This window comes from Leucoraja erinacea, chromosome 1, assembly GCF_028641065.1.
Source record: "Leucoraja erinacea ecotype New England chromosome 1, Leri_hhj_1, whole genome shotgun sequence".
Classification (NCBI taxonomy): domain Eukaryota; kingdom Metazoa; phylum Chordata; class Chondrichthyes; order Rajiformes; family Rajidae; genus Leucoraja; species Leucoraja erinaceus.
The window spans coordinates 95,112,746-95,129,179 of record NC_073377.1 but is presented as its reverse complement, the minus strand read 5'-3'; the positions used below and the strand labels follow the sequence as shown (position 1 = coordinate 95,129,179).

The following is a 16,434-nucleotide window of genomic DNA, read 5'->3' as shown; positions in this document are numbered from 1 at the left end:
CGAGTAACCTCTTCAAAAAATTCAAGAAGATTAGTCAAACATGACCTTCCAGGCACAAATCCATGTTGACTGTTCCTAATCAGACCCTGTTTATACAGATGCTTATATATATTATCTCTAAGTATCCTTTCCATTAATTTGCCCACCACTGACGTCAAACTAACAGGTCTATAATTGCTAGGTTTACTCTTAGACCCCTTTTTAAACAATGGAACAACATGCGCAGTACGCCAATCCTCCGGCACTATTCCCCTTTCTAATGACATTTGAAATATTCCTGTCATAGCCCCTGATATTTCTACACTAAATTCCCTCAATGTCCTAGGGAATATCCTGTCCGGACCTGGAGACTTATCCACTTTTATATTTTTCAAAAGTGTCAGTACTTCCTCTTCTTTGAATCAAATAGTTTCCATAGCTACTCTACTTGTTTCCCTTACCTCACATAATTCAATATCCTTCTCCTTGGTGAATACCGAAGAAAATAAATTGTTCAATATCTCCCCCATCTCTTTTGGCTCTGCAGATAGCTGTCCACTCTGACTCTCTAATGGACCAATTTTATCCCTCGTTATCCTTTTGCTATTAATATAGCTGTAGAAACACTTTGGATTTACTTTCACCTTAGTTGCCAAAGCAACCTCATATCTTACATAGAAACATAGAAAATTAGGTGCGGGAGTAGGCCATTCGGCCCTTCGAGCCTGCACCGCCATTCAATATGATCATGGCTGATCATCCAACTCAGTATCCTGTACCTGCCTTCTCTCCATACCCCCTGATCCCTTTAGCCACAAGGGCCACATCTAACTCCCTCTTAAATATAGTCAATGAACTGGCCTCAACTACCTTCTGCAGGAGAGAATTCCAGAGATTCACCACTCTCTGTGTGAAAAATGTTTTCCTCATCTCGGTCCTAAAAGATTCTCCTCTTATCCTGTGACCCCTTGTTCTGGACTTCCCCAACATCGGGAACAATCTTCCTGCATCCAGCCTGTCCAACCCCTTAATCTTCTTTTAGCTTTTCTAATTTCTTTCTTAAGATTCTTTTTACATTCTTTATACTCCTCAAGCACCTCATTTACTCCATGCTGCCTATTGTAGATCGCTCTCTTTTTTCCGAACCAAGTGTCCAATTTCCCTTGAAAACCATGGCTCTTTCCAATTTTTACTATTTCCTTTCAACCAAACAGGGACATAAAGATTCTGGACTCTTAAAATTTCCCCTTTAAATGTCCTCCATTTCTCTTCCACATCTTTCCCATAAAACAAAATGTCCCAGTTCACTCCTTTAAATCCTTTCGCATCTCCTCAAAGTTAGCCTTTCTCCAATCAAAAATCTCAATCCTAGGTCCAGTTCTGTCCCTCTCCATAATTATATTGAAACTAATGGTATTGTGATCACTGGACCCGAACTGTTCCCCAACACATACCTCTGCCACCTGACCCGTCTCATTTCCTAACAGGAGGCCCTTCTCTATTAGGTACCTCTATGTATTGCTGCAAAAAACTATCCTGCACACATTTTACAAACTCCAAACCATCCAGCCCATTTACAGAATGTGTTTCCCAGTCCACGTGTGGAAAATTGAAATCTCCCACAATCACTACCTTGTGCTTACTACTAATATCTGCGATCTCCTTACATATTTGCTCTTCCAATTCTCGCTCCCCATTTGGCGGTCTATAATACACCCCTATAAGTGTTGCTACCCCTTTCCCATTTCTCAGTTCCACCCAAATAGCCTCCCTAGACAAGCCCTCTAATCTATCCTGCCAAAGCACTGCTCTAATATCTTCCCTGATAAGCAATGCAACACCTCCACCTCTTGCCCCTCCAATTCTATCTCACCTGAAGCAACGAAATCCTGGAATATTTAGTTTCCAATCACAGCCCTCCTGCAACCATGTTTCACTGATCGCCACAACATCATACTTCCAGGTGTCAATCCAGGCTCTAAGTTCATCCACCTTTCTTACAATGCTCCTAGCATTAAAATATACACATTTAAGAAACCCACCCTCTCTTATTCTCTGTTTATTGTCTTTTTTTTCTCTCTCCCCTACATTTTGGGTCAGAGTGCTACCCTTCTCTGCCTCCTGCCTCACACACTGACTGCTAGCTTTCCGTATTTGAGTCCCTCCCCCACAACCGTTCTAGTTTAAAGTCTCCCCAGTAGCCTTTGCAAATCTCCCCGCCAGGATATTGGTCCCCCTCAGGTTCAAGTGCAACCCGTCCTTTCTGTACAGGTCACACCTTCCCCAAAAGAGGTCCCAATGATCCAGAAACTTGAATCCATGCTCACTGCACCAGTCCCTCAGCCACGCATTTATCCTCCACCTCGCTCCATTACTACTCTCACTGTCGCGTGGCACAGGCAGTAATCCTGAGATTGTTACATTTGCAGTCCTTCTCCTTAACTCTCTTCCTAACTCCTTAAATGCTCCTTTCAGGACCTCTTCTCTTTTTCTACCTATGTCGTTGGTACCTTTATGTACCACGACCTCAGGCTCCTCTCACTCCCATTTCAGGATATCTTGGACACGTTCAGACACATCCCTGACCCTGGCACCAGGGAGGCAAACTACCATCCGGGTCTCCTGACTGCGTCCACAGAATCGCCTATCCTACCCCCTAACTATAGTCCCCTATTACTAATGTCCTCCTCTTCTTTTCCTAGAATACAGAGAAGAAATACTCATTTAATACCTTGCCTATCTGTGGCGCTGCACAGAGGTGACCGCTTTGGTTCCTGACAGGTCCCACTCTCTCGCTAGTTACCCTTTTCCCCCTTCTGTACTTATAAAATCTTTTGGGATTGTCCTTAATGCTACCCGCCAGAGCTATCTCCTAGCCCCTTTTTGCCCTTCTGATTTCCTTTTTTAGTTTACTCTTAAGTTCCCGAAACGCCTCCAGGGATGCATATGACCCCAGCTGCTGATACCTGTCCCTTGCATCCATGCATCCTTCTTTTTGACTAATGTCTCAATTTCCCTCGTCAGCCAAGCTTTCTTACGTTTGCCTGTTTTCCCCTTCACTCCTCAGGACATACACATCCTGAGCTTTCTTCAGCACTCTTTTAAAAACATCCCACTTGGCCGATATTTCTTTCCCCTCAAATAACCTGCTCCAGGCAACTTGAGCGAAACCTTCCCGCATACCCTCAGTTGGCCTTACCCCAGTTGAGCATTTCAACACGTGGACTCTCTCCATCCCTTTCCATAACTATCTTAAACCTAATCGAACTGGTTCCAAAAGGCGCCTCCACACACACACTTCATTAACTTGCCCTTCCCAATTTCCCTATACTAGATCCAGCGTTGCCCTCTCACGCGTGGGGGGTCTCCACATACTGCTCATGAAAACTCTCCTGAACACTTTTGAGGAATTGCACCCCATGTAAACCCTTCACGCTATGATTTTCCCAGTCTATATTGGGAAAGTTAAAATCCCCAACTGCAACAACCTTATTTGACCTGCAGATGTCTGCAACCTCCCGGCACATTTGTTCTTCTAATTCCCGTTGACTATTCGGGGGTCTGTAGTACACCCCCCAACAAGGTGATCATCCCTTTCTTGTTCCTCAGCTCAACCCATATAGCCTCACTAGACGAACCGTCCGTAATGTCACCTCTGAGCCGTGACATCCTCCTTAACCAACGATGCAACCCCCCCCCACCCATCTTTCCCTCACCCCTGTCTCTCCTGTACCCCAGAACATTGTGCTGCCTGTCCTGCCCCTCGCTTAACCAGGTTTCAGTCATGGCTACAACGTCCCAGTCGCTTGACCTATCCATGCCCTAAACTCATCTGCCTTATCTGTTAGGCCCATAGAAACATAGAAAATAGGTGCAGGAGGAGGCCATCTGGCCCTTCGAGCCAACACCACCATTCATTGTGATCATGGCTGATCATCCACAATCAGTAACCCGTGCCTGCCTTCTCCCCTTGATTCTGCTCCACTAGCCCCAGGAGCTCTATCTAACTCTCTTTTAAATTCATCCAGTGAATTGGCCTCTACTGCCTTCTGTGGAAAAGAATTCCACAAATTCACAACTCTCTGGGTGCAAAAGTTTTTTGTCATCTCAGTTTTAAATGGCCTCCCCTTTATTCTTAGACTGTGGCCCCTGGTTCTGGACTCGTCCAACATTGGGAACATTTTTCCTGCATCTAGCATGTCCAGTCATTTTATAATTTTATATGTTTCTATCAGATACCCTCTCATCCTTCTGAATTCCAGTGAATACAAGCCCAGTCTTTCCAATCTTTCCTCATATTGACAGTCCTGCCATCCCGGGGATTAACCTTGTGACCCTACACTGCACTGCCTCAATAGCAAGGATGTCTTTTCTCAAATTAGGAGACCAAAACTGCACATAATACACCAGATGTGGTCTCGCCAGGGCCCCGTACAACTGCAGAAGGACCTCTTTACTCCTATACTCAAATCCTCTTGTTATGAAGGCTGACATGCCATTAGCTTTCTTCACTGCCTGCTGTACTTGCATGTTTACTTTCAGTGACTGGTGCACAAGAACACCCACGTCTCGTTGCACTTCCCTTTTTCCTAATCTGACATCATTGAGATAATAATCTGGCTCCTTGTTCTTGCCGCCAAAGTGGATAGCCTCACATTTATCAACATTATACTGCGTCAAACATGCATCTGCCCACCCACTCATCCTGTCCAAGTCACCCTGCAACCTCCTAGCATCCTCATTGCAGTTCACACTGCCACCCAGCTTTGTGTGATCTGCAAACTTGCTAGTGTTACTTTTAGTCCCATGATCTAAATCATTAATATATATTGTGAATAGATGCGGCCCCAGCACCGAGCTTTGCGGCACTCCACTGGCCACTGCCTGCCACTCTGACAGGGACCCGTTTATTCATACTGTTTGTTTCCTGTCTGCCAACCAATTCTCTATCCATATCAATACACTAACCCCAATACCATGTGATCTAATTTTGCCCGCTAATCTCCTGTGGGACCTTATCAAAGGCTTTCTGAAAGTCCAGATACGCCACATCCACTGCCTCTCCTTCATCCATTTTACTTGTCACATCCACAAAAAATTCCAGAAGATTAGTCAAGCAGGATTTCACCTTCATAAATCCATGCTGACATGGACCAATCATTTTATTGCTATCCAAATGCGCCATTATTACATCTTTAATAATTGATTCCAGCATCTTCCCCACCACCGATGTCAGGCTAACTAGTCTATAATTCCCTATTTTCTCTCTCGCTCCTTTCATGCAAAAGTGGGACAACGTTAGCTACCCTCCAATCCACAGGAACTGATCCTGAATCTATAGAACACTGGAAAATGATCACCAATGCATCCAACGATTTCTAGAGTCACCTCCTTAAAGTACCCTGGGATGCAGACCATCAGGCCCTGGGGATTTATCAGCCTTCAGTACCATCAGTCTACCCAATACTATTTCTCACCTAATGCAAATTTATTTCAGTTCCTCTGTCTCCCTAGATCCTCTGTCCTCTAGTACATCTGGGAGATTGGTTCTATCTTCACTAAGGAAGACACAAACAAAACACCTGTTCAACTCTCTGCCATTTCCTTGTTCCACATAATAATTTCACCTGTTTCTGCCTTCAAAGGTCCCACATTTGTCTTTACCAATCTTTTTCTCTTAACAAAGCTAAAGAAGCTTTTACTATCCTTTATATTCTTGGCAAGCTTACCCTCGTACTTAATCTTTTCACCCTGTATTGCTCTTTTTGGTACCTTCTGTTGTCCCTTTGAAAGTTTCCCAATCCTCTGGCTTCCCGCTGCTCTTTGCTATGTTATGCACATAGTTTTAGTTTTATTCCATCCATAACTTCCCTTGTCAGCCACAGTTGCCTCTTACTCCCCTTAGAATCTTTCTTCCTCTCCTTTGGAATGAAATGATCCTGCATCTTCTGGATTATGCCCAGAAATGCCTGCATTGCTGTTCCACTGTCATTCCTGCTAGGATTCTTTTCCAGTCGACCTTGGCCAGCCCCTCACATGCCTTCGTGGTCACCATGTTCAACTGCATTACTGACACTTCTGATTTAACCTTCTCCCTCTCAAATTGCAGATTAAAACGTATCATATTATGGTCACTACTTCCTGGCGGTTCCTTTACTCCCTCAATGTCCTAGGGAATATCCTGTCCGGACCTGGAGACTTATCCACTTTTATATTTTTCAAAAGTGTCAGTACTTCCTCTTCTTTGAATCAAATAGTTTCCATAGCTACTCTACTTGTTTCCCTTACCTCACATAATTCAATATCCTTCTCCTTGGTGAATACCGAAGAAAATAAATTGTTCAATATCTCCCCCATCTCTTTTGGCTCTGCAGATAGCTGTCCACTCTGACTCTCTAATGGACCAATTTTATCCCTCGTTATCCTTTTGCTATTAATATAGCTGTAGAAACCCTTTGGATTTACTTTCACCTTACTTGCCAAAGCAACCTCATATCTTCTTTTAGCTTTTCTAATTTCTTTCTTAAGATTCTTTTTACATTCTTTATACTCAAGCACCTCATTTACTCCATGCTGCCTATAATTATTGTAGATCTCCCTCTTTTTCCGAACCAAGTGTCCAATTTCCCTTTTAAACCATGGCTCTTTCCAATTTTTACTATTTCCTTTCAACCGAACAGGGACATAAAGATTCTGGACTCTTAAAATTTCACCTTTAAATGTCCTCCATTTCTCTTCCACATCTTTCCCATAAAACAAACTGTCCCAATTTACTCCCTTTAAATCCTTTCGCATCTCCTCAAAGTTAGCCTTTCTCCAATCAAAAATCTCAACCCTAGGTCCAGTTCTGACCCTCTCCATAATTATATTGAAACTAATGGTATTGTGATCACTGGTCCCGAACTGTTCCCCAACGCATACCTCTGCCACCTGGCCCGTCTCATTTCCTAACAGGAGGTCCAGCACTTACCCTTCTCTAGTAGGTACTTCTATGTATTGCTGCAAAAAACTATCCTGCACACATTTTACAAACTCCAAACCATCCAGCCCAGTTACAGAATGTGTTTCCCAGTCTATGTGTGGAAAATTGAAATCTCCCACAATCACTACCTTGTGCTTACTACTAATATCTGCAATCTCCTTACATATTTGCTCTTCCAATTCTCGCTCTCCATCTGGCGGTCTATAATACACCCCTATAAGTGTTGCTACCCCTTTCCCATTAAGTGTTGCTACCCCTTTCCCATCCCTGACCCTAGCACCAGGGAGGCAAACTACCATCCGGGTCTCCTGTCTGCGACCACAGAATCGCCTATCCCACCCCCGGACTATAGAGCCCCCTATTACAATTGCCTTCTTCTTTTCCTTACCCTTCTGAGCAACAGGACCGGTCTTTGTGCCAGAGGCCCGGCCGCTGTCGCTGCCCGCAGGTAGGCTGTCTCCCCCACCCTTACTCAAACATGAGTATTTATTTTCAAGGTGTACAGCCACCGGGGTACTCACCAGTCCCTGCCTCTGCCCGTTGCCCTTCCTAACTGTGACCCAGTTTTCTGTCTCCTGTGGTCTTGGAGTGACCACCTCCCTGTAACTCCTTTCTATGACCTCCTCGCTCTCCCTGAGCAGACAGAGGTCATCGAGTTGCTGTTCCAGGTTCCTAACACGGTCCCTTAGGAGCCCCATCTCGACGCACCTGGTGCAGATGTGGACGTCTGGAGGGCACTCAGGACTCCATGACCTCCCACATCTGACATCCAGAACAGTAAACTGCCCTGGCCCTCATTCTCCCCCTTATCCGAATACAATTATTGTTATTGTAGAATAAACCAAAAAGCAAATCAATTTGGTTTGTAAACTATAGATGACAGTGCCGAAGTAATCCAATATTATTCCCATTGCTTTCTCAGAGGACTTTCTGTAGGAAAGGTTTCTAATTAGCACTTGGTAAAAGTATTCACAACTCAGGAACATACCTCCTAAGTACATCAAAACATCAGTTCACACCAGACCGTCAAAATTCACAGCGGGGCTGTTTGATTGATGATGTTAGTTGCGCAGTTTTGATGCATTAATGTTTGGAAGTTAATTACTTTTGGGGATCAAGGATTTATCTAGTTCATTTATTGAGGTTAGAGCAGGATATAGGGAGAATAAACAATATCCTAATCCACAAGATACCTGCTTCCCAATGCCTTCCATTTGAAAAAAGACCATGTTGGCAAAATATATACACACACACACACACACACACACATTCTAGCTAACGTTCCTTTTGTCTGTGGCTCCCAATGCTTGTTCATCGCGCTGTGTAGGAGGAAATCATAAAATGCAATTTCAAATCATTTATCGGAAATGTTGTTCTTAGCAAAAAGTAAATGCCTCGCTCTAAAAATATTTTTCTTATGTACGTGAAATGAACAAATGCCAAAATATATACTGACAGCATATTTTTCCTATGAAGAAAGGATATTCGATGCCTGTCGGCTGAAGATTTGAACTCGGGGATTAATATAAGACAACGTTCAGTACTTCAGGAGCTTACCTTGGCTGGTGGTATTTCTAGCAAAGCTCCAAGCTCTTCAAATGTAATATTATTGTACAGTTTACTGGCAGAAAGCAGGTTGTGCTCAATGACAGCCCTGTCCAGTATACTGGAACCTGGTATCAAGGGAGGAAATATCACATCATTACAATCAATGCAATCTCATAAACTTGTATATCTACTAAGCAAATGAAAAAGAATGCTGACAGATATTTAGGTTTGACAGTTGCTAAAAAGTATTTAAACCTTTATGTAACCAGAGAGGGGAAGGTATTATGATAAGCATTTAACTGAGAGACAGTGGCAAGCTGTGTTCTTTGCTATTGGGAGATATGGTCACAGGAAAAATACATCTTTAAAGTCTCCTCCTCAAGCTTTGCATATTTTTGAATATTTCCTAGATTCACAACATTGATGTATAACAAACCAGAAGAATTACCAGCCCAGGGTTTGTTTCTTTTACTTAACCTGAACTTCTGGATTTTACTTGTGAAGGTACAGGTGCACAACCTTTTATCCGAAAGCCTTGGGACCAGACACTTGTCGGATTTCGGACATTTTCGGATTTCCGAATGGAAGATTTTTAGCGTAGATTAGGTAGGTAGCGCGGGCGGCTTGAAAAGTCTGGAGCGACTGCCTCCTCCCCGGAGACCGGGGAATCATTGTAAATCATTGCATAAATGTTAGTCAGTTAGTTTGGAGGGATTTTATGGGGTGGGTGGGTGAAGGGGTAAACTTTAATTCTTAGTCCCCTACCTGGTCGGCGACTCCCAACATCGCGGAGCTGGGGGCTCCGTCCGGCCGCGGGCGGCGCCGGTTGGAGCTCCGACCCCGGCAACTCGACCCCTGGCTGCGAGGCGCTCCAAATCCAGCGCCGCCCGCAGCCCCAGCAGCGCTGGGATACCAGCGGGAAGCGGGCAATGCCTTACCGGGTCGCTGTGCGGTAAGCTCCAGGGCGCTGAGGCCGCCTTCTCCCAACGTTCGCGGAGCTGGGGCTGCGGGCGGCGCTGGATTTGGAGCGCCTCGCAGCCAGGGGTAGAGTTGCCGGGGTCGGAGCTACAACCGGCGGCGGCCGCAGCTCCAGCTGGGTTGGCGGCCACAGCGCTGCGGAGCTTTACTGCACGGCGACCCGGTAAGGCATTGACCGCTCCCCGCCTCTCCAACCAGGTAGGGAACTAAGAATTAAAGTTTACCCCTTCAACCCCCCCCCCCTTCACATAAAAGTCCTCCAAACTAACATTTAAGCAATGATTTACAGATGTTTAAGTGTCTCCCCGGTCTCCAGGGAGGAGGCAGCCGCTACAGTAGTACAGACCTGGGTTGACCGTGGGTCGTTTCGGGTCAAGTTTGGCGCCAAACGCGAGCTTTGGTGCGCAGACGACATCTTGGAAAAAATGGCCGGTTTTCGGAGTTTTTCGGTTTCCGGAACACCGGATAAAAGGTTGTGCACCTGTATATGTACTCACAAGTAATCTTTTAAATTAGTCATTGACATGTGGCAAATTTTGACCATGAATGTCTTGTAACCCACACCGACTAATTTCCAAAGTTAGAAATCATGGTTTTAACAGTAGCATCCTCCTGAGGATGAGGAGAATTTAAACATATGGTTGCTTTAAAGATCTTGAACCTCATTCCTTTCAAAATAAATGTTGTGAATTTTCTGTTTCAAGACAGCAGGAATGCATTTATTTTTCTGTAACCTATTGTCCCTCACATACCTGCCAGCTCCATGGTGATCCTCCTGCCATTTAGCTACATTATGGATAATTTGTCAATGTTAGCTGAAAGATTTTTTGCATCATTTATGTGGCAAAACAGAGCATTTAAATTAGGACAAATATATTTTGACTGAAAGCTGGTCGTTCATTGACTAAAAGCTGGTCGTTCACAAAATAACCAGCAACTATCACCTATTCACACGACAGAAGGTTCTGAATGTGTGGCCAAATATGGAAGCTCGAAACCTCCTGAAGATCAGCTGCAGGCCTACCCAGACGTAGGTTCCAATGCTCAACATTGAGTTCAGCAATTAAGTTTTCACTTCCTGTTGAGCGTCTAATTGCACTCAGCCTCCAGCCGTTAATTATACACAAGGATTGACTGGTGCACAAACAATAACCCCATTTATTTGAATGGGGTCACCTCCACACTTGTAGCTTTTCAGTGCACCTTAAAGAGCATTCAAGTTAATTATTTATTCCTTGTTTTTACACGTATTTAAATTTTGCAACCAACAAACTGCCCACATGTTCTGGGGGCAGGACGTTGGGTTACGTCGCCTCAGTGGGAATCTGCTCCAAACTTGCCTTATCAATCAATGCAGAGGGTCAGCTCATTCAGCCAATAACATCCAGAGGTGTGCAGGGGGGCAAGACCACGAGTGGGGCAAGTCCAAGGAATTCAGGCCAATACTACGACAATTCTACCCAATATGTATCCTACTTGAAAATGGTAATATTTACAAATGCTTTTCCAACCATTTTACAAGCATGGGTGGTAAAGTGGTACTGAAAGGATGGCAAATTATCCATAATGTAGCTAAATGTGAGGGACAATAGGTTACAGAAAAATAAATGCAGAGGGGCGGGGAGCAGATTGCCCTGAGAGCATACATGGATTTGATGGGCTGAAAGTTCTCCTGGGTCAACGAAAAATAGGAAATAAAGCAAGAAAAGCTAACCAGTTGCTCAAAAAACGAAATCGACATTTTGTTTCTCTAAATCCAATTTAACTATATTATAGATGTTATAAACATTTAAAGCATAGCATTGCACCGGTAAACATTAAACTGGTAAGGTCCCACATAGCTGGAGCAAAACCTTTTTAAAGGCATTTGTATGGTTCACTTCTCCATGGATGCCCAATACAACCTGAGTAAGGAAATCTGTCCAATGTCCTCCTAACATTTACAATAACCATCTGCTGCCTACTTCCATTTGATTTGCCTTGTTTTGGATGGTTAGTCATAGAATGACACAGTGTGGAAACAGGCCCTTCGGCCAACTTGCTCACACCGGCCAACCGCTTTCTTGACGAAGGGATAGTCCCAGCCTCAACTACTCCTTTGGCAGCTTGTTCCGTACACCCACCGCCCTTTGTGTGAAAAAGATACCCCTCAGATTCTTATTAAATCTTTTCCTCTTCATCTAAAACCTATGTCCTATATTCAATATTCAGGAGGGATAGAGAGAAAGGAAAAGGAGGTGGGGTAGCGTTGCTGATTAGAGAGGAGATTAACGCAAAGGAGGGGAAGGACATTAGTTTGGAGGATGTGGAATCGGTATGGGTAGAGCTGCGAAACACTAAGGGGCAGAAAACGCTGGTGGGTGTTGTGTACAGGCCACCTAACAGTAGTAGTGAAGTTGGAGATGGTATCAAACAGGAAATTAGAAATGCGTGCGACAAAGGCAAAGCAGTTATAATGGGTGACTTCAATCTACACATAGATTGGGTGAATCAAATTGGCAGGGGTGCTGAGGAAGAGGATTTCTTGGAAGGTGTGCGGGATAGTTATCTAAATCAACATGTAGAGGAACCAACGAGAGAGCAGGCTATTTTAGACTGGGTATTGAGTAATGAGGAAGGGTTAGTTAGCAGTCTTGTTGTGCGTGGCCCCTTGGGCAAGAGTGACCATACTATGGTTGAGTTCTTCATTAGGATGGAGAGTGACATTGTTAATTCAGAAACAATGATTTTGAACTTAAAGAAAGGTAACTTTGAGGGTATGAGACGTGAATTGGCCAAGATTGACTGGCAATTAATTCTAAAAGGGTTGACGGTGGATATGCAATGGAAGACATTTAAAGACTGCATGGATGAACTACAAAAATTGTTCATCCCAGTTTGGCAAAAGAATAAATCAGGGAAGGTAGTGCATCCGTGGATAACAAGGGAAATCAGGGATAGTATCAAAGCGAAGGATGATGCGTACAAATTAGCCAGAAAAAGCAGCATACCGGAGGACTGGGAGAAATTCAGAGACCAGCAGAGGAGGACAAAGGGCTTAATTAGGAAAGGAAAAATGGATTATGAAAGAAAACTGGCAGGGAACATAAAAACTGACTGCAAAAGTGTTTATAGATATGTGAAAAGAAAGAGATTGGTTAAAACAAATGTAGGTCCCTTGCAGTCAGAAACAGGTGAGTTGATCATGGGGAACAAGGATATGGCGGACCAATTGAATAACTACTTTGGTTCCGTCTTCACAAAGGAAGACATAAAGAATCTGCCGGAAATAGCAGGGGACCGCGGGTCAAAGGAGTTGGAGGAATTGAGTGAAATCCAGGTTAGTCGGGAAGTGGTGTTGGGTAAATTGAATGGATTAAAGGCCGATAAATCCCCAGGGCCAGGTAGGCTGCATCCCAGAGTACTTAAGGAAGTAGCTCCAGAAATAGTGGATGCATTAGTAATAATCTTTCAAAACTCTTTAGATTCTGGAGTAGTTCCAGAGGATTGGCGGGTAGCAAACGTAACCCCACTTTTTAAGAAGGGAGGGAGAGAGAAAATGGGGAATTACAGACCAGTTAGTCTAACATCGGTAGTGGGGAAACTGCTAGTCAGTTATTAAAGATGGGATAGCAGCACATTTGGAAAGTGGTGAAATCATTGGACAAAGTCAGTATGGATTTACGAAAGGTAAATCATGTCTGACGAATCTTATAGAACTTTTCGAGGATGTAACTAGTAGCGTGGATAGGGGAGAACTAGTGGATGTGGTGTATCTGGACTTCCAGAAGGCTTTCGACAAGGTCCCACATAAGAGATTAGTATACAAACTTAAAGCACACGGCATTGGGGGTTCAGTATTGATGTGGATAGAGAACTGGCTGGCAAACGGGAAGCAAAGAGTAGGAGTAAACGGGTCCTTTTCACAATGGCAGGCAGTGACTAGTGGGGTACCGCAAGGCTCAGTGCTGGGACCCCAGCTATTTACAATATATATTAATGATCTGGATGAGGGAATTGGAGGCAATATCTCCAAGTTTGCGGATGACACCAAGCTGGGGGGCAGTGTTAGCTGTGAGGAGGATGCTAGGAGACTGCGAGGTGACTTGGATAGGCTGGGTGAGTGGGCAAATGTTTGGCAGATGCAGTATAATGTGGATAAATGTGAGGTTATCCATTTTGGTGGCAAAAATGGGAAAGCAGACTATTATCTAAATGGTGGCTGATTGGGAAAGGGGGAGATGCAGCGAGACCTGGGTGTCATGGTACACCAGTCATTGAAGGTAGGCATGCAGGTGCAGCAGGCAGTAAAGAAAGCGAATGGTATGTTGGCTTTCATAGCAAAAGGATTTGAGTATAGGAGCAGGGAGGTTCTACTGCAGTTGTACAGGGTCTTGGTGAGACCACACCTGGAGTATTGCGTACAGTTTTGGTCTCCAAATCTGAGGAAGGACATTATTGCCATAGAGGGAGTGCAGAGAAGGTTCACCAGACTGATTCCTGGGATGTCAGGACTGTCTTATGAAGAAAGACTGGATAGACTTGGTTTATACTCTCTAGAATTTAGGAGATTGAGAGGGGATCTTATAGAAACTTACAAAATTCTTAAGGGGTTGGACAGGCTAGATGCAGGAAGATTGTTCCCGATGTTGGGGAAGTCCAGGACAAGGGGTCACAGCTTAAGGATAAGGGGGAAATCCTTTTAAACCGAGATGAGAAGAACTTTTTTCACACAGAGAGTGGGTGAATCTCTGGAACTCTCTGCCACAGAGGGTAGTTGAGGCCAGTTCATTGGCTATATTTAAGAGGGCGTTAGATGTGGCCCTTGTGGCTAAGGGGATCAGGGGGTATGGAGAGAAGGCAGGTATGTGATACTGAGTTGGATGATCAGCTATGATCATATTGAATGGCGGTGCAGGCTCGAAGGGCCGAATGGCCTACTCCCGCACCTAATTTCTATGTTTCTATGTCCTCTGGTCCTCGATTTACTACTCTGGGAGAGAGACCGTGCATCTACCCGATCTATTCCTTACATGATTTTATGCACCTCGATAAGATCACCTCTCATCCTCCTGTGTTCTGCTTTTAGCACTCTATACTCATTGATGATTAATGCCAAGTCAGGTAAAGTTTTGTGAGAAAGCATTGGAACCTCATGGCTATTCTTGAGTTGATTCTCCCCCTTACCCAAATTAAATTGTATGTGTTGCTCTGTCAACTTCAATTGAATTTATCTTTTGTTCATTACTCTATTATCTTCATCCAGAAAATCCTCAGTGATTTAAACAAAATACCCACATATCCAGATAATTTCAATGCAGCCAAGCAATTAAAATTGATGTTTAAGAAGGAACTGCAGATGCTGGAAAATCGCGGGTAGACAAAAATGCTGGTGAAACTCAGCAGGTGAGGCAGCATCTATGGAGCGAAGGAAATAGGCAACGATTCGGGTCGAGACCCTTTTTCAGGTCTGAAGATGGGTTTCGACCTGAAACGTTGCCTATTTCCTTCGCTTCATAGATGCTGCCTCACCTGCTGAGTTTCTCCAACATTTTTGTCTTCCGTCTGATTAAAATTGACGTCATCTTTTAATGTACCAAAATGCCAAGAGAATAAAACAATTATATATTTTTTACACTTTACATTGAGCGATATCAGAGTGAAGGTGATGGGGATCAGCTAAGAAATTATAGTGCTTAATCCACATTAACAAAAAAAGTAAAATCCTTGGATGAAATAAATAAAATAATATTCAATGTTATCCAATGTTAATAATTAAATGTTGAAATCTGTTTTTAATATAATTAATCGAGAGCGTCTGTTCTGGGGATCCCTCTGCAATTCTTTTTCATATTTCATGTAATTTCATAAATCAATGAACTTAGTTAAACTTATTAAAATGGGCTGAATTCAAAGCCATTGCTATGATTTCAGCTGCACCACCAGAAAACGGAAGGTCAATAATACATTTATGAAAAATAATAAAGTGCAACTTGATGAGTTACCGACACAATTCTCCACTAAACTTCCATACATGAGTAGAATTCAACAGTACTTCAAGATAACACAGCATTATCATCTGAGCCATGAATTAACATCATATTGACTATCATCCTGACAGTAATATGATCATCAGTCCATTAAAAATAACGTTTATAGCACCAGAAATAGCATGCATTGGGTTCATCATACACAAATAATTCTGCTCCAATTCAAAAGAAAAAGGTGTGAAACACACACCTTCAGGACAAAAACAGACTGTGTAGACTTTACCATCAGCAGTCGTTGCTTTCTGGTGAGGCATCAGCATGGCAGCAAACTCCTGTAGCTGGTTCCCTCGAATAATTCTATCCAGATACATTTTCTCTAGAATGCCATAAGCTGCAAGTTGCTGGCATCGTTCATCCTTAAACAGGGTTGCCAGCATACGGGAACGCTGCTGTCCTGCAGGGCAAGCACACCAAAGGAATCACTGTGAAATTTAATGCTCATCATGGTTGCATTGCAGAATTTCTTCATGGAAAACTTTTCTATTTTCTTTTAAACACACCATTTTGATGATATATTTAGTGTTATAATAACACCTGGCATTTCAAATGATAAAACTAAAATTAAACAGAATAGAAAAGCTGCTTGCCAAATCTTTCACCTGGTTTACATGAATTTATTTACTGTGTTGCATTTCCAAATTAATTTTTCAATGCCCTGATTCTACTCACAATTTGCTTCCTACTGACTGTTCCAATATATTTGTGGGAAAAAAAATGCAATCTCATCAATCGTGTTTACTTATGTAAGCAAGTGCCTTAAGCTATGTTTTATTTGAATGGAATTTGGTTTCGGTATTTGTTTTTATTTTTATTGTCACGTGCAACAGGACCAAGTGAAAAACTTTGTTTCGCGTGCTATTCAGTCAAATCATACTAGACACAACCAATGTTCCCTCTAATTTTTAGTAGTTCATGTAC

General features: G+C 43.3%; 1 protein-coding gene across 2 annotated transcripts in view; it reads right to left on the bottom strand.

Moving 5' to 3' along the window:
• Nucleotides 1–16,434, bottom strand: part of cops4 (COP9 constitutive photomorphogenic homolog subunit 4 (Arabidopsis)) — a 54,971-nt gene that overhangs the window by 16,032 nt on the left and 22,505 nt on the right. The window contains exons 7-8 of one of the 2 annotated variants that reach the window (XM_055639484.1): nucleotides 15,707–15,910; nucleotides 8,519–8,634 (exon numbers count right to left, since the gene is read on the bottom strand). In XM_055639484.1, the coding sequence (XP_055495459.1) occupies nucleotides 8,519–8,634; nucleotides 15,707–15,910 (320 nt within the window). The remainder of the gene's footprint in view (nucleotides 1–8,518; nucleotides 8,635–15,706; nucleotides 15,911–16,434) is intronic. The other variant, XM_055639492.1, reaches the window with a different exon arrangement.